At 44.1% G+C, this 24,631-nt stretch overlaps 1 protein-coding gene and 1 long non-coding RNA gene across 8 annotated transcripts; one reads left to right on the forward strand and one right to left on the reverse strand.

The window, feature by feature from the left end:
* Positions 1 to 2,910: 2,910 nt before the first annotated feature.
* On the reverse strand, positions 2,911 to 14,288 carry SERTAD4 (SERTA domain containing 4). 3 transcript variants are annotated; one of them, XM_070768652.1, is made up of 4 exons: positions 14,157 to 14,288; positions 8,865 to 9,056; positions 7,558 to 7,673; positions 2,911 to 5,424 (listed from the first exon to the last, which is right to left on the reverse strand). In XM_070768652.1, exons 2-4 carry the CDS (start codon positions 9,037 to 9,039, stop codon positions 4,657 to 4,659), a joined length of 1,059 nt encoding a protein of 352 aa, XP_070624753.1. In that variant the 5' UTR covers positions 9,040 to 9,056; positions 14,157 to 14,288; the 3' UTR covers positions 2,911 to 4,656. The 3 variants fall into 3 exon arrangements, with proteins under 3 accessions (XP_070624753.1, XP_070624754.1, XP_019832462.2); XM_070768653.1 differs by lacking the exon at positions 14,157 to 14,288 and adding an exon at positions 13,143 to 13,161; XM_019976903.2 differs by lacking the exon at positions 14,157 to 14,288 and having other exon boundaries at positions 8,865 to 13,124.
* LOC109570225 (uncharacterized) lies at positions 13,174 to 15,677 on the forward strand. 5 transcript variants are annotated; one of them, XR_011560942.1, is made up of 4 exons: positions 13,174 to 13,502; positions 14,421 to 14,502; positions 14,964 to 15,120; positions 15,479 to 15,677. It is a non-coding gene; the product is annotated as an uncharacterized lncRNA (long non-coding RNA). The 5 variants fall into 5 exon arrangements; XR_011560944.1 differs by having other exon boundaries at positions 13,175 to 13,502; positions 14,996 to 15,120; XR_011560945.1 differs by lacking the exon at positions 14,421 to 14,502 and having other exon boundaries at positions 13,179 to 13,502.
* The last annotated feature ends 8,954 nt before the right edge of the window (positions 15,678 to 24,631 follow it).

Consider the following 24,631-nt stretch of genomic DNA (forward strand, 5'->3'; position numbering starts at 1 on the left):
GTGTGTGTTCTCTCCCCAAGATACGGCATTTTATAAGGTTTCATAATTTCAAATCAAGGCAATAGTTGCCTCAAAAGGCGTTGAGAAATATGGGAAATTTCATGAGAAATGACTAATTTCATCTCCGTACGTTCCATCAGTTTCATTGCGGTCAAAAGCAGGTGTTTCCAGGCTGTGAATAAGTGGTTTGCATTTTAAAAATTAACAAATTGGACCAACACCAAGGGGAAAAAAACAGCCATAGACAGCCCACCAGAGAATTGTTTACCAAAGAAGAAGAATCTCATGGTGATGGTTTGCAAACACCACCAGACTAGCTTGTGTAAATTCCCTTCGTTTAGTCATCGCTCTTCAGCCTGTCACAGATAGTGAAGGGAAATGCAGAAACAGGAAATTACAGACTATTTTAAACAGCATGTTTTATTAAACTCACTTGCTGATGCACTTTATGGCAGGATGCGAGATTCAAGTGTTCATAACTTACATCTTTGCAAGTGCTTTTCCTAAGTGAATTCTCCCAGCTAAAATATGGCAAGTACACAGGGCTGGAAACAATCTCTAAACTAGTAACTGTTTCACCTCAGGTTATGTAGCTACATCACATAAAATGGAGAAGTTTTAGCCAAGGGAAGAGATTAGACCTTGCTTATTCGCTATACTATATAACTCTAAGAAAGCACCGAAGGCATCATGTAGTTCATTTAAAAGATCCTTAATGCATTTATTTTAAACCACAGAATCAAAACACAACAATCTTAAAATGAATTCCTAGAAAACATATATTGTCTCTTTTATTATTTAAATATTGATTTCATTCTTATCTTCACGGGACATTTCTGCATCTAGTTTAAACCATCATTATTAATGCCATGCCAAATCCTTGTTTTTGAAAAGGCCTAGTAAAACTGGCAGCAATGTGATTGCACTACAAATACAATGACTACAAATTTCAGGGGCTGTCATAAAAATGGATTTGAACAGCTAATTATTTTCAGAAACGTTTTTTGCTCATAGTTTGTTTGAGGGATATAAAAGCTTAGCTGCATTGCAAACGTCCTCATATCCCTGCCTGATATTTATTGTGAGTTTGACACCTCTTAACACCCATGTTTTCTGCAAGTTGTTCTTTGCTCTGGATACAGAAAGGAAGTACTCAAGGAAAGCTGTAATACAAGTTCACATTTGGAGGGGCGGGTAGCCATGCTTTGATGAAGTTATCCATGAGCTCTAAAAGCAAAGACCTTACATGCACTTGCTTCAGCATCTATGTAACAAAGTAGCAGTTAAGATGTTCAACATTTCCATTGTCTTCAAATATCAGGCCAAAGATGCTTGACCCTAATTATTGATTGCTGTCAACTAGTCATTTATTTTCACCTGGCTTAAGTTTTTCCTACTTTCCCCCCAGGTTCATGTCCTTACTGTCTTATCCCTAGGACCTCTTCAAGGTGAACTATAGAATAATAGGATTTAAGAATCGAAGCATAACATGATGATACCTTTACCCTTTTAAAGAGCCTTTGCCAGGCTCTCATCTACAAATCACCCACTTGAAGAGAGGAAGGACCAGAGACGGAGGTTAATGATTTGGTTAAAGACACGCACCTGGGTGCCTAGGGGAGTAGCAATTAAAGGCAAACTTCGGGGAGCTGGGCCATTTTCTGGAGTGAAGATTTCCCCTCATTTAAATTGTAAAAGTCTGGATTCTGGCCCTATGAGATTTTCCTTAAAGCAAAGAAAGCAGAGTATTATTTCCAGATAGAGAGACAGTAGTGTGGTGTGGAGCGCGGTCTTAACTTTTCCCATCTCTGAGGATATAACTACAGAACCCAATTCAGAGGCTTAACTTACAATGAAGGGGAGCCTTGTCCACTCAGGAAAATCTAACTTAATATCTCTTGAGTAGATATCACACAGGAGGCCATAATGCTTTCGTAACAACACTAGGAACATTTTTGATATTTGGATGGATGTTTAGGGATGATTTTTTTTCTTTAAAGAAAATGTGTTCTTTTAAGTATGCTGGAACTGTCCTACACTCAAGAACTTGATTACAAACTATGATGCATTTTAATGCTACTGGATTCAAAAGCAGGTCTCATCCTTCAGAGAAGCACTGGTGCATTCTCTAGAAAATCACCAACTCCATCATTTCACAGCTTTGGCCACCATTATCCGGTAACGCTGGAGGCGGGGGCGCAGTTTAAAAACAAAGTCCTTTCTTTCATATTCAAATTTCCAAGATGTGGTATGCTCATAAGAATGCTGCTTTTGGCAAATTACTTTCCAACTAGCTTGCCCACTCCCTTTAAAAAGATTTTTGGCCGCTCCAGGTGGCGTGCAGGGTCTTAGTTTCCCCACCAGGGACTGAGTCCTCACCCCTGCAATGGAAGCACAGTCTTAACCACTGGACCACCTGGGAAGTTCCAAGCTCGCCTCTTGCATCAAGTGCAATACTGGCCTCTAAGAATAACAATAATACAGAATTAAATGGAATACCTCCACAGCTGTTTGAACCACTTATAGATGACAACTGTCAATTGACAATCTGACAATTCAAAAGGAATCCGTTAGGATTCAATATTTATGACTTCACATTATGCTATTTTTTTCAGAAACTTCACAAAAGCCAAAAAGTCTTCAGATCCTTTAAGATAAAACCTTATCCATCACCAAGCACGTCGTATATTAACACTATGCTCTTAAATCAACAGAAATGTAAACCTACAAACTAGGACCATTCTAAAACACCTGTTGGATGGGCCTCTCAAAAAGCGCTCTCTCACTCTGAAAATGCCTGTGTGGCCACTGTCCATGACCGTTTCTAGTGACTTTGAGTTTTTCTTTTAAAGGAGAACGAGCAACGGAAAAGAGAAACAGCCAACAGTCATTAAAATACGAACATCTGAATGAATTTTGATCATTTTAATAAATATATATCAAGAAAACCTCACTTTATTACAACACATTCATATACAAGCATCTATCATCTAAGTTTTCAACATCAAATGTTTATCATATATTGAAAATAAAGGACAAAACATCACTAGACTATTCAGCCATAACACAAGAACAGGTTTTAAAAATTGGTCCTTGTGGACATTGTCCAAATGACGATCCTACTCATACACTGTATGAATGAGACCTATATTTAATATTAATAGCAATAATAAAAAAAGCTTTATCTTGGAGAAACGGGGAGGACTTAACTTATTTCCTCCATTTGGAATTTGGTTCCCGTGAAGTATTGTGTAAGGAGGCCCAAGTCAGTCAGTAACCTCGGAAATGGAAATAGAGTTTAGCAGGAGGAGTAGCTGGCATGGAAGGAAGGATGGTCAGAGGGGCCCCTCTGAACACTCTGGCCAATGTACACATGAAAAAAAACGACTGAGAAAAATGTTGGCCAACTACATAGGAGCTTTTGCCGACATGAGTCCCATTTCTCCAAAATAACTTTCCCCAAACGAAAACCTTTACATTCTTTAAAACTTATTGATCACCACATCGTGTATTAACATTGTGCTTCGTAATCAACAGCAAAAGTCATATATAAAAAACCACATGCTTTTATAATCTAAACGAGTGAAATGATGCAAAACAGATTAAAGTATGATGCATGCTACTGGTTCATGAACTTCATTGGACAAGAAAACAAAACAACCCAAAACCCAGAAAACCCAAACCCCAGCAACAGACCGTTGCCATAGAAAAGCTTGAGCAGCTAGTGCTGGTCTCTAACAGCTCTCTCTATTGTTTCCTCCATCCCTTTCTAAAAAGGCCAAATCCAAAAGCAATTGGGCATCAAAAAATAAAGGAAGAATAGAGATGTTGAATCAAAAGTTGAACACAATAGTTCGACGTTAAAGATTTCCAAACAATATTGATCCACCCTGTGTTTGTATTTTTTTTCCTGTTTGTTAAATCCCTGCTGTACTCTTGATTTATCCTTAATTTTCACATTGGCAAAAATTAAGATAAAGTAAGGCACCAAAAATCGCCCTGTATAACACCTTTCTAAAAGCCTCATCACCCATCACAGGCAAGCCAGGAACTTGCAGGGATCACCCTCTACTCATATCCTTGATTGTTGCCCCTGGTCAGGTGTTTCATTTCCTCCTATCCTATTTCCCTCTGTCACACAAGACGGTTGAATCCAAATATTTAACAGCACCAGGAAGCCGTTTCTTCTAGCTCCCTGTCCTCAGTCTTTTATTCAGAAAAAAATACTGTATCATAGAGAAGAAGCAGACATCCTTTGCTGGTTATATTGATTTGCTTACCAAATAACTACCTAATTAACTGGCAAACAGGTGGAAGGCTCCTCGCTAGTGACAGGCTCCTTGCGGGTCGTGGAAATAGCGCAAGGGCACACTGTCCCCCAGTCTGATCTGCTGATCTTCTCGGTAAGAAAACTAAGATATACGTTTAAGTGTTAAGTCAACTGTCTTCTCGGTAACGTCACCACATTTATGAGTAGCTTGCCGATGCCTACAATACAGATGTTTTATGCAATCTGCTCTCCAGGCATTTAAACGACATGGCATGTTCATGGCATAATTGTCAGTTGTACAAAACTATAAAATCCATTCAAAATAAAATTTATGAGAGCTAATTGATCATGCTGTGCATGCTTCAAAGTTTGCGGGAGAAGATGGCTCATATTTTACTGCCTTTGCTGCAGCACAGTTTGTTACTCGGTGAAGGCTCCTTTTTCCTTAAGGACTTTTTCCAAGACTCACTTACATTGCTTTTTTCGTTATATCCAGTCTCAAAATAATCATAAAATTGGCCTTTGCCCTCAAAAGCAAGGTCGTTGCCCACAGGTCCATGGCTCAGAGGACCACCATCCCTGTTGGTATCATCATTTACTTTCTCATCATTTAATTTGGCCTTTTCCTGAACACCAAGTGACCGGACGTTAGTAACAAAGATTTCACTGGCAGGTATCTGGCCATCACCCTTGTAAACAGGTGCGCTGCCTATATCAAAATCCACCTGCTGGGAACAGCTCGGTAAAGGCAGAGGGGGAGAGGAGGAGGGAGACGAGGAGGGGGAGGAAGAGGAGGCAGTGGTGGAGGCACTTCCGACATTAGCATTGACCGAAAGGGGTAAATTTAGGTAGTGACCACCACATTCCTGGTACAAGCAGCAGGCGTGAAACTTTTCACACTCCTCTTTGGCCATCCGAGGTCGTTTCCGGTAAGGACAGTCTTGAGCCATAAACCACTCCTGGGCAGAGGCGCCATTGAAAGAGCAGGCAGGAAAGCACCAGTTATTCTGCATGATAATTTCTCCATGGATCCTTTTCATCAGATTGTTTATAAGGACAGATCTTCGGAGGTACACTTCAGGATCATCGATAAACTTTAGCTTTTCTAAGGACATATAAAGGATGTGGGCTCGCTCCTCAAAGATTGAGATGGTCTAAAAATCAAAAAGGGAAGAGAAAGCTTAGGAAGTGGGCTTTATTAAAATATCATCCCAGCACATTTCTCTCTTGGCAGTTTCTGGGCCTGGGGATGCTATGGTCTGGTTTCCCTCGGGTTCATTTAGCAATGCTCTCCTGGGGGCTGCTAACGTCTCCCCTTCCCAGCAGACTGACTGGTGATGTTGAGCACTGGGGAATCCAGCCACAACTCAGACCTCGGCAGGGACAGGTCAGGATGTCCGCTCTTTAATGATGCAGTGAGGGGGATGGCGAAATGCACCAAACTAACCTATGCTGTTAGAAGTGAGGAGGAGTTTCTTTGGAGAGCTGAGAAATGGTGACTAGAGAGGGACACTGGGGAGGCTCTAAGTTGCTCATTACATTGTTTCTTAATCTGGATGCCAGTTACATGGCTATTTCACACTTTGTGAAATTTATCAAGCTGGACTCTTATGACACTTGGGCCTTAATGTGCGTGCTAACTCACTTTAGTCCTGTCTGACTCTGGGCATCCCTATGGACTCTTTGCAACCCTCTGGATCATAGCCCACCAGGCTCCTCTGTCCATGGGATTCTCCAGGCAAGAATACTGGGGTGGGTTGCCATGCCCTCCTCCAGGGGATCTTCCTGACCCAGGGATCGAACCTGAGTCTCTTATGTCTCCTGCATGGGCAAGTGGGTTCTTTACTACTAGCGCCACCTGGGAAACTCTGGGCCTTTATGTGTGTGTATACAAATATACATGCACACACACATACTCATTTATTCTATGTCAATAAATGTTTTTTAGAAGATGCCAAGTTGCAGGTCATCCTAAGTATATTTCAAACCCTGGGAGAGACATCAAGGAGAATGAGCTCACTCTGCCTGTGCTGTTTTTCTGGGTTTCATTCTTGCAATTATCTTTGCCTGATAGAGGGACGAAAATAATGAAAGAGGCTCAAACCCTAAAGGGAACTGCTGGTTGCAGGGCCACAGTAGGCTTTTTCTGGAATTGGGCAGGAGAGATGCAGAACGGAACTCAGAGGACTCACTCCCAGGTTGTGTGATGCCATTACTGTGTGATGGTTGGCACAAACTGGCAGCAGTTTGGAAAACTGCTACAGCCACAACAGAGAAACCAAAATGGACATAAAATGCTTCTGTCCTGGGGCCCAGCTCTTCCAGGTCATTAAAAAAAAAAAAAGCTAACCTCAGGAGCTGTGAATTAAACCAGCCCAAGCTGACCAAAGGCAGGAACTACACATACACGGAAAAGCCCAGCACCTGCCAAGGCATGCTGATGTCCTTTTATGAGCAGGGTCAGAGCAACGTCTAAAGGCTGGGGGGGAGGGGGGGCGATGGAGTGAGAAGACAGGAAGATGAATTAGAAAAAAATTAAACATCCTCTCTGCATTTCAAACAACTATGGCCTGGGTTATCCTCTCCTCCACTAAGTTAGCAGATAGTTTCTGAAAGAAGGTAACCATAGGAAAAGGCATTGGTATTTCAAAAGCTTAGCCAGTTTTAGACTTCTGTGTGCTTTCCCGATCCTGTCATTTCCTTCTTATTCATGCAAAAAAAGTTAGCTTTGGTTTTTCTCTTGGGAATAAATTATATATTTTCACAAACAAAACATATGTAATAAACGTACCATGAAGGACACTTCTACTTTCATGCACACATTCAAAGGACAGAGAGTCCACCTCTGAGAGGTCAGGAAAGCCCTGGGTGACTATCCCCAGGTGGGCACACAGGTGGCCCTGGCCACGGGAGCCTGAGCTCAGAGACGGGGAGCAGGTCTGGGAAGAACAAGTGCATTTCTGCACATGTGAAAGCGCCAGTTACCATGAACCCTGAACGCAACTTGAGAAAAATGAAATCATTAGTGAAAAAAAAAAAAAAGGCATTTCTTGGATTATATAATTCTGTTATTTCTGGACAAAGGAGTTCTTGCTGGCTCTTTCTTCAAATACTTGTGAAAAATAACCCAGGACCCCAAAAAGTGACAACGATTAATCTGGCTCTGCTGAGAAGTGGCTCATTTTCATTGCTTGGGTGGAACAATTTAATTTCTGGAAATGGATCAAGCAACTGTTACTAAGTATCTTAAACTCTTAATAAAAATAATGACTATTAAAAAAACATACTTTATGGCTACAGCTGCTGAGTGGTGGGTGAAAATCCTCTTCTTCCACATACTTCCTCTTAAAGTATGTGATCTTGGATGTTGTTATAGGATTTGAAATTCCCCTGTAATGTGATCCTGTGGTAATAAATCAGATATGACAAATGACATGCGGTTTGCCAGAGGTTCTCCAAACAAAATGCTTTTCTTTCCTTGCCTTCTAGAAGATAACTTGGCTACGTATTTGTCTGTACATGTGGTGATTAAAAATAAACATTAGTCTTAATAGTTGCTATCATGAGGAATCCTGTGACCCAGGCCAGGAAAGGATTTCTAGACAATTATAGAGGAAAATGACATATTTTAGCATTTACAAAATATTCAGAATCGTAATTCTATGCACAGGCAAACAGCAAAATTCAAAAAGGGAAGTATTGTAATAACTAAATAATACTGGTATTTATTCAGATTATTTACTTAAATTCATGATAACACCATTTTTCAAATGTATGTATCTATTATTTAACTGTAAGCACTAATCACTGAACAACTTTTAAATATTACTGGCTCTCAGTAAGTAAACAAATGATTATCTGCACACTGGAGTTATAATATCCCTTCTTTCAAAATATGAAATTCAAATTTTTTCATTTAAAATTAAACTTCAGGGTAACAAAAGTCCTCTTTGCTCTCAAAAATCCAACATATCAACCATGAATAAAAATAGGGTCTAATTTTCAAAGACCAAGCTTTTACTCCTTTTTAGCAAATCGGACATCACCAAGTACTTGTTTTCATTTTAGGTTTTGGCTTTTTTTCCAACCTAGTAGCACACAAAAATCCAAAGGAACTCACCTTAGAGCATAGGAATAATGAATCAGGGAGAACATATTTTTTTCTGGGCTTACAAATTTTTTTACCTATAATACCAAAGGCAATTGTGTGCTTAATAAAAAGAAGAGCCACATAGCTGCTGGCCCAAAGGGCACATTCCTTTATGTCTCATGGGATAAAGATTTCATTGTCAAGCCCACCCAGGGCTTGTGTAGCACAGAGAGATCCATACAGTTCCAGAGGGTAGAAAATTGAAACTCAGACTGAAGAGTTTCAAGATCTGCTTTGGGTCTCTTAAAAATACAAATGCCTGACTTTTACCTGAAGCAGCAGCACAGGGAAACTCAGGTCTGCATGCAATTAACATCACTCCTGGTCCTTTCCTTGGGACCTTGGAGTCCCTGGAGCACTCTCAGCTCAGGAGGGCACCCCAGACACCACCCTCATCTACCAGTCTGGCCACAGAGGGCAGCAGGGAAAGGTCAAAGGCAGTACCTGCCAGGGGGGGACCGGCTCCCCGGTCTCCCTGCAGGGGAGCCTGAGCCGGCCCCGGGGGGCTCAGGCCTCCGTAGCTGTCAGCCTCCCATAGTGTCTGGTACCCAGCAATTTCAGCAGCTCCTTCCGAGACAATGGGCTCGCAGAATCTATTCATGGACAGAACCAGAGTCATCTCTGACAGCCTCAGATCTGAAAAAAGAAAAAAAAAGAAAAGAGCCCTAATCAAGAGCAAGCCAGAGCATGGCCTTGGCATCTTCCTTCCTTTGCTTTGGGAAACTTTTACTTCTTGCTCCTCCTCTTTGTCCTGAAACATTTTTTTTTTTTTTCAAAGAAAAATCTCAGTAAACTCTCTTGCAGCTATTAGCTCAGCCTCTGTGTTCAGCAATCTGCATTTCATGGGCGGATCTTTAAAACCCCATTTCTTATTGTTCTCAGATTCCCCTCAGCCCTCTTCCAGACAGCTGCCTTGCCTTCTAAACACATTTTCCTCCTGACCTTCCCACAGAAAATGTACCCCTAAGAGGCAAGGCCAAAACCCTTGCCGCTTCCTTTCTATTAATAAGGCAAAATCAATTTTCTAGTCAAGTCCCCCGAGAGTCTCCTTTGATGAAATCCACTAATCAATCAAAAGAAAAGGCTGGGGGAGGCAGGAATCTTCAGCGGAATTCCATCTGATGCTCTCAGGTTTGGTCTGTTCCACTTGCCCGTGGCCCCCTCTTCCTCGGTTTCCGCAGGGCCAGTTCCTCTACAACATGTTGGGGCTCCCTCCACTTTCTTCTCCCAAAGCGAAGCAGACAGAGACACACTTGGTCGTTGTTTCCACCAGCCCTGATCGGCCTGAACTGGATCTGCCTCCAGTCAAAACACTGAGAGATGAAGACAGAAAATTGGCTCCAGTTTCCAGCCGTGAGTTGCAGTCCCACAGGAGCCAAGCACAACATCAACGGAGCAGGCGGAATATTAAACAGGAGCCAGGGCTTCAGGGCCAGAGGCAGCCGACAACTCTACACCGCAAAGCTCAGATGCAAGGCAGAAACTTTCCAAGAGGCAGCGCAGCACTGCCCTCCCGGGCAGTTCACACCCTTCCCCAGGGTCTGCGGGGAGACTGGGAGACCTCTCTGCTCTTAAGACGTGCCCTGGGCTGCTCTGCACCTGGGGTGGTGGGGCTGTTCCCCTGGGGGCTCAGTGTCTTTACCTGGTCCTAAGTAGGGCTTGAGGTGGGGTCCAGAGTGAGTGCAAGGCGGAAGAAACCAAAAGGCCTCGGGGCCATAGATCAGTGGTGACAGCCAGCAGCCTCAGTGCCTTATTAACCGCCCGATTCCTTTGAGGCCCAAACCTCCACTATCTCACTGTGCCGTTTAAAGAACGGTCACAAAGAGTGATGTCAAGTCTGCTTTCTTGAAGACTGATTTGTCTTTGAAAGACGCTAAGGGTCTAGTTCTTGCTTTCTTCTCCAAATTATACAGCCTGTAATGTTTGGGGGCTAAGGGTAATCTACTGTCGTCTTTCAGGAGACTATTATTACCTACATGTTAAAACAAGGGGCCACTTCCAGGTAAAGGAGGAAAGGCACCAGGCGAAAGGGAAATGGCTTGAGTGGAAATGTCCTTCTGGCTACGCGAGAAGCTCTTGGCAGCAGTGACTCCATCCACCACCCAGGTTTCTCCCTGAGACCCGAAATTCTTTCCCAACCTCAGTGAAGAAGGAAGCCCGGCCTTCTGACATACAGGGGACATGTCCAGGTCAGTGGCTGGGTCAGAGGACCCAGCTGATTTAGGCCACTAAACCACCTTTGCTGTTCAGTCGCCAAGTCGTGTCCAACTTTTTCGACCCATGGACTGCAGCAAGCCAGGCCTCCCTGTCTGAACTACCTACCTTTTCTTTTAAAAGTGGCAGCAAGGACTTGTTGGAAAACCTTATTTCAAGAAAAAAAAAAAAGTTCTATAAAAAGAAATGGTCAGACACACCATTTATTCTGTTCTTTGAGTCATCAATCAAGAAATTTAGATCACACTGATTTCACAAACTAAGCCATTCTATCACCCAATAGAATGGATGCTCAAACTCAGCATCCAAACAAGGTTTCAAGCCTCATGATAATCTGTTCCCTGGAAGACTCTCATGAAATGGTCCAATTTCTTACCTTATTCTAAGAGACAATTGTTATCAGGAAATGCCACTGCCAGGAGCACAACAATTATAGAGCTTTTTCTCAGAGTCCATAGCCCTGTCTCATTGACTGCAAGTTATTTTCTCGCTTGAAATTTACACTTACTTTTGTGTTGGACTCTGGGAATAAGATCCATGTTTTTTGCCTATGTGGAAATTTTATTACATATAAACTAAAGCAGGTTGACAAATCCATACCCCGTAAGACAAGAGAAACATTTGCAGGCCCCTAGCAGCAATTACCTTTGTTTAATAGGACATTATATGGGCCCTGTGCTGTTTTATGTTAGTAAGAGTGTGTTTATATTTTAATGACTTATCCTTGTATAGTTTTTTGGTTAAGGATTTCAGTGTTTCTATTTGTTAGTATTGTTTCCAGCACATGAAATTCTACTCTTATGCATCTGAGCTTGAATCATGGCATAATAGTTTTTATCTTGGCTATTTGTTTCTTTCTTTTATACTATCTAGTTTCAGTAAGTTTTTTTTTTTTTTTTTTTTGAATGGGAAACTTTTACACACAAAATCCTCAACTGGAGAGGCTGAGTTCCACAAGTACTTTATATTAAAGTCTGAATAAAATATAAATGAGTTGGAATTATTTGGAGCGGGGAGGAAATTTTGCAATTGAGTCTTCCTAGTCGATTTAGAACTTACACTGGGATGTTAGCAAATTAAGGAGGCAAGTTCAATGTTCATGAAGAATTGGGAGAATGGGGCAGTAAGCCATGATATCACATGATCGTTTTATTTGTATTTTGTGTACACATCCGAACTGTCATTTTTTTCTCAGTGAGATTTACATTGTAATTCTGCTACTGAGTTCAGAAGTTGAAATTCACAAATGTATGAGCTGTGAATACTAGATAAAGTCACAGAGATGCACATTTATGGTAGTTTTTTTTTTTTTTTTTTAACATCAGAGGTGAGTGGATGCAAAAGAAAGGTGTTAAAGTGTGTTTTGTCTATAAGAGGGTTTAAAAAATAAAAACTAGAAAGCCCTTAATCTTTTCTCCTCAGGCTCCTGCATGTCTGCTTTGTCAGCCAAGGTAGCAGAATGACAGCTCAAGCATTCCCCAAAGGCCCAGGGCTAAAGTGTCAAGTTTTGCCAGCAAATGTTCACAGTAAAGTTACCAGGCGGTTTTACACACTATGGTTCTTCCAGATGATTTGGGCTTCTTCTCTCCTTGGAGCCATTATGATGCTAATAGGAGTGGCTGGCACAGAGGACAGGATAGCTGCAGATTCAGTGATGCCTGCCATCCAACAGGGGATCTCAGTCATTCTTTGCCCACCCCATCCCTCTCATCCATCATTGGAAAACATTTTATTAAGAGCATTAGAGCAGTTCAGAGGTCTAACTCCAATACTGAAAAGCACAGAAATAAAAGAGCTGATATTTTCAATACATCTTGAGGTTGTCAGTCTTAGATATCCTGCCCAGGTGGAATCAAGCCCTTGATCTGCCATTGTCCCTAACAAGCTATCAACAGCTTGGGTTGGTGGTGGCAGGGTCTGGGTGAGTGGAATAAAAATCTTTCAACCCTTCCAAATAGGCAGATGTCGCTTTTCTACCAGTCTCTGCAGTACACCTGTCTGCCCTGGGAAATACATTTTTCAGCTGCTGCTTTGAAAGGCCAAAAGATTTAGGTCTGATCCTGCGGCTGGGAATGGGGTGCCAAACCAGAGGGGGATGAGGTTGGGGGATCCGGGGGTCCAAGCCCAGCCCGGGGTGCCAGGTCTCCCCATCCCACTCCCAAGACTGGGGTCTGAGGTTTGGAGACCCACCCCCTGCAGGCGGGCAGCAGCCGATGTCCGAGTCCCCACAGTGACACACCCCCGGGGGTCGGGGGCCCCAGCCTGAGCCCCCCTCGGGGGAAAGCCGGCAGAGCTCCGCCGGCCCTCGGCCGCGGGAGAAAGTAAACACCACCCCAAGTGTCTGGGAACAAAGGCAAGTTGTCTTTCCGCGGTGCTGGAGCCGTGCGCCTCTCCTGAAGAATAAGAGCTATGATTACTCTTTCTTCTTTTCTTTTTTTTTTTTTTTAAACCAAGTTTCCTTCTAAGGGAAATAAACACCAAAGGTAGGATTCCAAGGAAATGACTCACGGCGGTTGGCAGGGCTCTGACGAGGCTGGCCCCGGCCCGCGCTCCAGCCCGCAGCAGATGCCTGCCCGGCCCTCCCTTCCCTCGCCGGCCAAACCCGCCCGGAGCCCCGGGGCTGCGGGAGCGCCCTCCGCCTCCGCGGGACCCGAGCGGCCGGGACTCGGCCCGCGCCTCCCGCCCGGCCCGCACCACCCTCGGCTCGCGCGGCCGCCTCTCCCCCCTCCTCCTCCCGCCCCGCCGCCTCTGCGGTCCCGGCCGGGCACACTCCGGAAAGTTGCTAGGGCCGCGGAGGCGGGAGGGGAGGAAGGGAGGAGAGAGGCGGAGGCGTGGACCAGGCGGGCAGCAACCGGGCCCGCCAGGGAGGTGAGCTGAGGACAGAGGAGCCGCCGCCGCCGCCCGCAGCGCGGCCCGGCTGCCGGGGAGGGTGCGGGGGCGGAGGTGGCGGGGGGTGGGGGGACAGAAGGTGTCAGCTCTTACAGCTCTTCCTTTTTTTTGCAAACGCGCGCTCTTGACATCCACCGTCCTTCCCTCCCCACCTGCCAACCGCCGCGGCGTTATCCAGACCTTGGGGATGGTGGTGGTGGGGCATGCCTCCTACTGACTCTGCACCCGGGGATAGGCGACTAAGCGGCTACTGAGGACCCCAGGGTGTCATCGGAGGCGCGGTCCCCACCGGCCCCTAGAGTCGGCTCGGTGCGCGCGCGGGCGGCGGCCGCTCCCGCCCGGGTACAGGCTCCGCGGCGCACGCCAGCCCCGCGGAGAAAAGCCCGCGCCGCCTCCGCGCGGAGAGGCTCCCCGGCTTCTCCCCTTCTTCCACCCCTCCACCCCCTCCACCGACCGCCCGGGTCCCGCTCCGGCCGGTGCGCGCCCACTCGGCGATCGCCGGGCCGGCGCGGGGCGCGGGGGAGCCGGTCCACGACCGCAGACGCCGGAGGGGACCGGCCGTCGCCCTCCAACCCGGCCCGGCCTCTCCGCCCCCGGCCGCCGCCCGCCGCCCGCGCCCAGCCCGGCTCTTACCGCGGGGTCAGCCGGGAGGCGGCGGCGGCCGCGGCGCTCGAGCTGCTGCTGGCCCGCTCCGGGCTCGGCGCCAGCCCGGCCGCCGGTGCACACTCCGCGCGTGCGGGGCCCGGCCCGGTCCAGGGAGGCGCGGGTGCGGGTGCTGGTGCTGGTGGCGGCCGCGGGTACGCGGCGGGCGAGGGTCCCGGCAGGTCCCGCCGCCGCGACTGGGGCGCCGCGCCGCCGTCGCTGCAGACGGTTATGGTAATGAGCGGCTCTGTCTAGCGAGGAGCGTGTGAAACCCGTCAATCCTGTTTGCCATTTCCCCGTGGATTTCCGAGGAGAGGTTCTGCACGATGCCCCCAGGGTGAGCGAGGCAACATGACAAGCGCGCCCGCTCGCCTCCCTCCTTCCCTCCCTCCCGCCGCCGCCGCCGCCGCCGCCGCCGCCGCCGCTGCTCCTCAGGCAGCACACGGGGCGCCCTCCCCTCGCCCCCACCCCAGCCCGCCCCCTGCCTCCTTCCCTCCTTCCCGCCCTCCCCTCCCCTCCCCTCCCCTCCCCTCCCCTCCCGGTGCCCGGGGACACGCGGGCCCAGCTCCAGCCCGCAGCCCCGACCCCACGCGCTCCCGGGCTCCGGCCCCTTCGCCCTGGGGGGTTCGGCTGCAGCCGAAGAATATATTCACCCTGCAACCTTCTGAGACGTCTTCTCTCTTTTTAAAAAATTTGGTTTACTTTTGTTGTTGTTGTGTATGCGTGTGATTAAAAAAAAAAAAAAGATTCTGCGCCTTTCCCACCCTTTGCAAAAGACTTTCTTCTCCTTTGCCACAGCAAACGGAGATGAGAAACAGCTGTGTTTGCAGGACCCGAGCAGTTCTTCTCCCCTCGCCGCCCGCCCCCGCCCGTTCCCCGCTGGAGCTGTGTGTGTGTAGTGTATCAAAAAAGCAACCTTGGTCGGACTGCAACTGGAATTGGCAACTCTTACTGGGTGGGTGAGCCTCCAGGGAAAACCTCCAGGAAATAAATTTTTAAAAAAAGTAATAAAGGAGGTTGTTCTTGGTCAAGAGAATAAGCCCTGGAATCACATTATTTTGCAAATAGTAATTTTCCTCTATATTGGGCTCCACTGGAGTTTGTTTTTTTGAAACATTAATTCATAACTTCTGTCTAGGGACCCCTCCATAGTCGAGATGGGTCATTTCAGGTGCAATGAACGCAGAGGCTTGGAAGGCAGAGACCTAATAAAATGGGGGGGAAGGCACCTGCGCAAAAGTGTTACAAAGACTATAATGTTTGTTTACTGCTACTATGCCAGATGTGCTAAATATAACACTTCTTTAAAACAGTGATCCTCCGACTGTGAAAAACCAAACCTCTTGCTGCCTGGCTCCCTAGGAATCAAGAAGAGGCACAGACTGAAAATCAGGGAGGAAAGGAACAAGATCAAGGATGAGGATTAGCATCTGCAAATTGAACCCTATCTAATTTGCATGTTTATTTCTTAGAATTGTAATTAAATTTGTGTAATAAATGTTTTCCATTTCATTCCTATGCTTAAAATTTGGGTGACTGACGTGCAGTTAAGTGAATTTTTTTTTCTTAAAGCAAATGTAGTTTATTCAATAAAGCAGCAAACAAATATTAAACATAATTAGAACTAATCTGCTTTGAAGGTATTTTTGTTGAACTTTGTACATTAAAGACTCTCAGAGGTTTTAAGGGTATTAGGAAGCTGAGAGAAGGCAATTATGCTGAAAACAGACTAACTCAACAGACTTTCAGGAGCACTATTTCATTTTTTTCCAAAAGATGTTTCAGAGTTGCAAGCCTAAAACTGGGAATTGGGCATCCATCTTGGCTTTATCCTGAACCAGATTAAATTGCATTGGGTGATGCATGTAAAGGCCATTATGATGATAATTTAAGAATTGTAAACATTCTATGGGTAAAAATATAATTTTCATTTCAGAGGGGATAGAGGGTAAGGAAAGACACAAGAGCATTTAAAGCAGTGCAAGTACTTGAAAATCTAAATCAGTGTCTAACTCAAAGAACTAAATGTGAGGGCTTGGAGGCATGGCTTATTATTGTTTTTATCTTGCTATATTAAAGTTTTATAGCATTTAAAGGACTATGGGGAAATCCTCACATACCCTTGGCTGCGTCAAAATGCATAAAACCAAAAGGAGCAAATTAAGCATAAAATTGAGAAATAACACGAGACCTAAGAATCAGCACAGGTTGCACTGGCATCTTTGGAGCCTTGGCTCTGAGAAATGAGCCTTCTGGGAAACTGGCATTGCCCTTGGGTGGGGAGGACTCTTGACTTTAATGTTATAAAAAATGACGTCATAACAGAAGTATGATATCATTTTACTTCACAGTACCCTTGTGGTTCTGAGTATGAACTTGACCCTGTCTTGTTCAGATATGTTAGGTTAGCACGTTTTACTGAAAGCTTTCCCTGGTCTCCTTTCAATCTCAGGCTTAATGTTAGTCGAGATTTGGTGCTCAACTGTTGACAACATGAACTAGTGTCTACAAGTAGAGGAGGCAGTCAAATGTCCATGGAACGAGAAACATCATTTAAAAATTTCAAGTGAGTGGTGGCTATGGCACAAGGAAAGGACTTGCTATAAATCAATAATGAAATATTTGGAATGAGTGAATGTAATTTATGAGTTGAAATATTCAACCTGAGAGCTATGATGTCATCATTCTTGGATGGGTGTGTGTGTGTGTGTGTATGAAGTTCCAAGACAGAAGTTTGATTATGAAACTTAAAATATCTTGAGCTGCAAATTCACTGAAGACAGTGATTGTTTTTTCTCAGTGAACAAAGAGAGTGCCAGACTTAAAACTGCTGAAATTCATTTCTCAAAAACTTGTCATTTGAAAGGGGAATTTCTCAAGTAAAATCTGACATATTCAGATTACCATGGACACAGTGCCCACTTGGGTTATAAGAAGTATGAATTACTGGCATTTTTTTTAAGTACAATTTTTTGTAACTACAAAAAGAGATATCTAATATTAAATCTCTCCAATTCCTCTTTTCTTATTCTCAAACCCTTTCTAGTTAGGCTTTCTTATCCCATTGCTCCACTGAAGCTATCAGTGTCAATGACACCAGTGACCTCCACATTGCTGAATCCAAAGGGCTTTTCTTGGTTCTCATCTTTCTTGACCTGTCAACAGCATTTGAACAAGTTGATCACTCTGTCTTCCTTCAAGACTTTTGTTCTGTTTCCAGGACAACATACACACCTGGTTTTCCTCCCACCTCACCTCTTCCTTCTCAGTCTCCTTTACTGATTCTCTGTGACCTCTGAAAGCCCAGTCATTGAACCTTGTCTCTTCTTGAAACCACTCTTGTGTGGAAAACCCTCAGTCTCGAGGTTTCAAATACTGTCTACATTCTAATGACTCACAAATTTAGATCTCTAGTTGAGATCTTTCGCTTGATCTCCAGACTCCACTTAGATGTTTAAAGACATCAGAAGATTTACAAATCCAAAACAAAATCCCTAATTGTCTCTGTTCCCCCAATTACACCTTCCTTAATAATCTCCACTCCAGTTAATAAACCATACTATACTTTGGAGTCATCCTTGACATTGTTCTCCTTCACACCCTATATCTGATATACCCCCAAATTCTTAAGGCTCTAGCTTTAATGTTTTTCTAGAGGTTTCCCAGGTGGCGGAGTGGTAAAGACTCTGCCTGCTAACGCAGGAGACACAAGAGATATTGAGTTGGGATCTTGCTGGGTTGGGAAGATCCTCTGGAGTAGGAAATGGCAACCCACTCCAGTATTTTTGCCTGGAAAATTTCATGCACAGAGGAGCCTGGTGGGCCACAGTCTATGGGTCGTAAACGAGTCAGACATGACTGAGTGACTGAGCACACACACACAGTCTCTGATGACTTCTCATTATCTCTGCTGCCACCATCCCGGGCCAAGCCACCATCGTCACTCTTGCCTGGGAGATTCCAATAGCTTCCTACCTGGTCTCCCTGCTTTAGTCTTTTGTCATTTCTATATTCAATCCCAGCCCAATAGCCGATGATGTCAGTTTTTGCTCAGACTCTTCCTAAATGCTCTCCATTTCACTCAATGTAAAAACCACATCTTTACGGTGACCTACACAGGCTGAAAGTCTCCATTTGCTTCTCTGAGCCCACTTGCTCCAGCCACTTTGGCTCCATGATGCCAGGCCTGCGCTTACCTCAGGACGCTTGCACTGGCTGTCCCCTCTGTCTGGGATAATCCTTCCCCAGAGAGATGCACGGATCAGGGCTCTACCTTTTCCAGGTCTTTGCTCAGATACCACCTTAACAAAGCCTGACCACTCTGCTCAAAATTCTAATATTTCATCTCCACATCTTATTTTTATCCAGAGAATTTATTGCCTTCTAATAAGCTCTATATTTTATGCATTTTTTCTATTTATCACTTCTCACTAAAAAGGTCCTTGAGGGCAGGGCGTTTTGTCTGTTTTATTCACCTGTCTCCAGTACCTAGCACGATGCTTGGCATACTGAAAGCACTCAGGAAGTATTTACTGATTAATTGAGCAATTGACTGACAGTTTCACATGTGTACAGAGACCCAAACAAGGCTAAAACAGAGCTACTGTTTACATACAACATACAACATACATACTTTAGAGTATGTAGAATGTGAAACAGGCAGTTCATTTTACCACCAACTCTTTTGCCTATTCTAGAATTCTCTGATCCAGTGCTCTTATCTGCCCTGGAGCATGTGAGGACTTGAAGACACTCCCAAGACCCCCAAGCACCCAAACTGTTTCATGCTGCCATCTTCCTTGAAAATTCCCAGTACCGTGTTTTCATCCAAGTGGGTCCAGTGCTCTGGACCGGCCCACCTTTCCCCCCAGTACAGATTTCCACCCATTGCCGAGATATTTGTCCTAAGCTATAGTCTTCAGCTTACAAACTGTGTGTAAAGGTGTTCTCCAGGACCCTGTAGAGTCACTTCTTCACATAGCCGCCCTTTCAGAAGCCAGGAACTTCTCTATTGTCTTTCTCATCTTCCATCCAAACTTGCTCAGAAACTTTCAATAATTATGTGCATTTTATATGTGAGCATTGATCTAGGTACTGCAGGTGAGGTAGAGATGAAAAAGACACTTCCCAGACTTAGGGAGTTGTCAACATAATGAATAGCACAAGGCAGACATAAAATAATGGTGTTGTTTAGTAATTCAGGGCATAGAAGATCAGTGGTGGGAAGCTTCAGGTGGACTTATTGAAGCAAGTAAAATTTGAAGTTGATCTTGAAGGATAGGCTCTTAATGAGTGGAAATGGAAAATGGATGAAAGTATTTCAAATGGAGGAAGCCATTTGAGGCACATAGGTTGGAAAACAAAAGCCATATTCAGACAACAGGGAGTATTGCAGTTTTACTGGAGGGGTAAAAAAAGCACGTGAAAGTAGAAGATAGATGAGGTCATAGGATAATAAATACTGAAAGCCAAGATGAGTTTGATTTTAATTTAAAAAGCCATGGGGAACAATAAAGGATTTTGAATTGGAGAATGACATAGCCAAAGTCCAGCTTTAGAAAGAGTAGCGGGTAGTGCAGAGTGGTGTTTCAGCAGTCCAGGTGAGGGGAAATGGAGGTCTGTGTTACAGTGGTGGTTCCTGAGGTGGAAGAAGGAGACAGATATGAGATGTTGCAGTGTTAGAATCTTTAGGATATTATTATTCATTGGTTGTAGGGAAGGGAAGCGTGAAAGGTAACTGAGGTTTCTACTAGAGGTACCAAGTAGTTCAGTGAACCCACAGCAATTGAGAAGAGGAAAGTTGGAAAGGAATAGAGTGTGTGGCTTTTGCTTCTATTGAGTATGAAATGTTCATGGAACAGACAGAGATATCCGACAGACAGACATCTGAATATTCTGGGGTGGCCGAGGATAGAATTTGAGAGGAAATTATAAAAATTTAGGATGATTTCAATAACTGTGGAGGTTGAAGTCTTAGAACTTGATGAAGTAATTGAAGACATTAGAGAGAATTTAAGACTAAAAAGCTTGAGTCAACACCTGAAGAATTTGATAAGTGCATTTATTCAGAGGTGAAAATAATGTTTTGGCCTAATGTGTGACCTCTCTTAGGGATATTTGTATTTAATGGTGTACTAAGTCTCCTTTGGAGTAAATTTAAAGAAGAAATTTGGAATGGGGGTGGTGGATGTGGGGTAGCAGCCAGTCTTTCCCGCTGTCCCAATATCCCAGTACAGAAGTGCTTACATGCTGTGTTTTCTCAGTTGACTGAATCTACTGGTTTGCCATCACAGGTGGAAAGGGATTTGATATTTCATCAAAGAATCCTGAGAAAATCCCTGAAAAGAAGTAAATCGTTGATAATGAGCTTGGAGTGTTCTCTCTCTCAGGGATATTTGTCCTGTAATAGGAATCTCCTAAATATCTAAACATATTTATCTAAAATATCTAAAAATATCTAAATATCCTAAATCTCCACACAAATTTTAATCAAAGTAATTAATAATTAATGACATTATTTCAGATATAATACAAGCCAATAAGTATTATTTCTGAATGGAAATCACACAACATATATGATCCCTTGTTCGGGGTACTCTTTATGGGTACCTATAATAGTGAATAGGTAGGAATTTGTAAAGAGATGTTTTTTCAACAAACTTGATAATTTTTGCCTCTCAAAATTTTCTGTTAAAACACTTTTAATGCGGTTAATCTTTTTTTTTTTTTTTAAAGTTTTTTTCACCCCCGCGCCTCCCTGGCGGCTGCGCTCTGCTTGCGCCCAGCTCCCGCGCGCCACCAGCAGCATCTACTGCCCCCCAGTTAATCTTATATTAGATACAAGAGTGTGGTATTTGGGTGTATATCACCCCGCCTATTCTTCCCAAGTCTTCAGGGAAAAGATGGGTCATGTGAGGCATGAAAGTTGGGTGGAACTTGGATAACCAGAGAGCAGAGACAGGGAGGGAGGACCCTCCCCACCCCCGTGAGGTTTAACAGCAAGTGCTTAGATGGTGTGGTCAAGGGATAAGGGACTGGATTGATTGAAACTAGCTCTAAGGTTTAAATCTTTATATGTGGAAAGACGGCAGTGCTATCGTCAGAAGGCAGAATTATGTGAGCAGGAAATGGTCAAAGTATGTGTATGTCGGGGGCGGGGTGATTTTAATGTTTTACATTTGAACTGAGATAGTAAATAAATGAAAAATGGTGACATGAATACTTTCTGGGTATTCACTTTTTTCTGTTCTGTTTTCTTTTTTCTTCTTCCAAAGAGATTTCGCTACCCATATTCCTTCCCCTGGTGGCTCAGATGGAAAAGAATCTTCCTGTAACGCAGGAGGTGCAAGAGACTAAGCTTCGATCCCTGGGTTGGGAAGATCCCCTGGAGAAGGGAATGGCAAGCCACTCCAGTATTCTCGCCTGGAGAAGTCCATGGACAGAGGAGCCTGGTAGGCTACAGTCCATGGGGTCTCAAAGAGTCAGACACAACTGAGCAACTATCATCTCTTTCACTTTCATTCCTTTCATTCCTTTGGGATCAATGGCATATTGATTTTTTTCTTGACCAAAATGTTTTTTCTTGACCAAAAACTTAAACACACAGGTCCACGTGTGCCAGAGCTCTAGTTCAGAAGTCTGAATTTCTGAATGAAGAGGTGCAATGTTCCATCTATAACTTGAAGACAGATTTTGGTGAGGTCAGAGAGAGGCTGGCAGGGTCATGTGAGGGGATCCAGAGCTGGCCAGCAGAGTGGACTCCAGTTCATCTAAAGCCTAAATAGAAATCTCACCATATAAACAAGGATAGGATCCAAAATTCATAATTTTGTCATCCTTTAAAAAAAAAACCACATAAGCCAGGGAGGAATGAGACCCCAAAGAAGAGTAGTCTGTGGAGAAAGTGTAGCTATTTATATTTTGGTTTCAAAATCCCTTTACTTATTTCCAAATAAGTACATTGTTATAAGGGTTTCCCTGGTGGCTCAGACAGTAAAGAATTGACCTCCAATGCAGGAGACCCAGGTTCGATCCCTGGGTTGAGAAGATCCCCTGGAGAAGGGAATGGCTGTATTCCCTTCTGGAGTATTCATTCCTGGAGAATCCCATGGACAGAGGAACCTGGCAGGCTCCATGGGGATGCAAAGAGTCCAACATGACTGAACAACTAACACTTTGACTTTCACATTGTTATAAAACAGATAAGCTACACATTTTATGATGCTGAATATTAGAACAACAGGATATATTTTGATATTGGCTATGCCATCAATACCAAGAAGCATTTATTAAGTGACTAATAATTCCATTGGCATATAGAGAATTATCCAACATGGCTATTTCAGAAGCTTGAGGATTTATAGAAATTGCTTTATTTTCTTGGCCCGCCTTTTTGCCTTATATATGTGCTATTTCCAGGGGTCTTTTCATCTTGGTGTATTCTATTTTTTTTTGCCATTTTTAAAATATTAAAGCCTTAAAGAAGCATTTTGGTAGCCAATAAAGGCAAGGATATAATCTAATTAAGTAAACTTTTAAGCTATATAAAACTATAGAGATTAAACTGTGACCTTAATTCTATTTATTAAATGTTACCCAATTTGTTGTGATATGCTCTCTCTTTACTGAACAAATCAACAGTGGATTTAAGCAGAATGTGTGTGCTTTTCACAAGCCTGTTTGATTTCCACAGATCAAACATTTTATAACAGAGACAAGGAGAAAGGAATCGGTATTGTGAGGGCATACAGCTCTAATGAGGATGAGAGTGTGAGGGAATTATGGCACATGGTCATCCCTCTGCCCATCTGTGGGCATCAGTTTGATTTACATCATCTCATACAACATCCGTGTATACAATGCCAGTGGAGTAAACCGACTGTATCAATAACTAGTGTCAGGAAAGGGGAATAAGGAATCATGTTTCAGCAGGGGGCTAGTTGAAGACAGATTCCTCTTTGAGCATTTCATTTTGTACTCCTAGTTTCTGAGTGGTATAAAATGCGTAGGCATATCAAAGTTCATAACAAAAACTGCTTATGCCACCAGGAAGATGTATTTATTTTCAACAATGTAAAGGGGAAAGCATACAATTGAGGTGGAGAGAGAGAGACAGACCTGCCGCAGACATCACCTGAGTCGGAAATTACACATCCCGCACACACACGCCCGCTCTGCACACACATGCACAGAATTCATCTCTGACAATTTAATTGTTTAATGGTAGGACTAACAAGGAATCCTTTCTAAAGTAATGGCATATAAAGGCTTCCCAGTGAAGTTAATATTCCTGCCGCATTTGATGGGTGTTTCCCATTTGTGCAGTTCTGCCCTAACAGACTCCCGGTGTTTGATGGGGGGAAGGCAGGAGGGGTGGCATGTCTGTGCTCAATCTGGAGAATGCCTTAGCCTGTGACCTTAGCCTCTAAAGCAATAAATCTGAGGTCACCATTGGCACCAGAGCAATTGCTCACATCGGTTGTAGTGTCTTGGCTTGCTGCCTGAGGATCTGGCCTTCGTGGACCATGGGCTGGGTGTTCTGAGCACACAGTCCTTGCTTCTTGTACAGTTGGCTGTTTCTTCTTGGTTCACTGGAACCGGGACTTGGCTGCCCTTTGTGCTGAGTTTCAGGGCTCTGGTTTGACCAGTCTTCTGGATAATGAAATGCATGATGTCTCATATGCTAGGGTTTGAATTCTCACCCTGAGCCACAGTCTCTTTTCCTCATATTTCCTCATGGTTCAGCCTGGCTCATGTCTGCACTTTAATTGGATCCCTGGGTGGCCTTCCTGTTACAGCAATGTACACAACCACGGATGCTCTGCAAGAATAACTGTGCCCAAGAAATATCGGGTTCTCAAGGTGGACCTTAAAATGTTCTCATGTTGCAGTTTCCATTCTTCTTTTTAAAATAGATTTACTTATTTTAATTGGAGGCTAATTACTTTACAATATTGTAGTGTTTTTGCCATACATTGACATGAATCAGCCATGGGTGTACATGTGTCCCCCATCCTGAACCCCCCCTCCCACCTCCCTCCCCATCCCATCCCTCAGCGTCATCCCGATGCACCGGCCCTGAGCGCCCTGTCTCATACATCAAACCTGGATTGGCAATCTGTTTCACACGTGGTAATACACATGTTTCAATGCTATTCTTAAATCAACACATTTTACATTTGTTGTTCTGGTTACTTAGCTTTGACAAAACAAACAAACAAACAAAAACTTGCCTTGCCTGCATCAGAGAACCCCAGTGTGTTGGTGGAGATAGAGTTTGACCACAATAGAGAAGTTGGTTTGCTGTGGAGCTGCGGTTGCCTTTGGTTGTGGTCTGGCTCCCAGGCAGCCTGTTCTTCTCCCAAAAGCTCTGTGTCTTTCCATCTAGGAAAAGGCTTAGTAGGCAGAGTTGAAAATGACAGACTATTTTTAACACACGCTTTGTATCCCACAGTTCTGGTTCTTAC

This window comes from Bos indicus, chromosome 16 (assembly GCF_029378745.1).
Source record: "Bos indicus isolate NIAB-ARS_2022 breed Sahiwal x Tharparkar chromosome 16, NIAB-ARS_B.indTharparkar_mat_pri_1.0, whole genome shotgun sequence".
NCBI lineage: Eukaryota > Metazoa > Chordata > Mammalia > Artiodactyla > Bovidae > Bos > Bos indicus.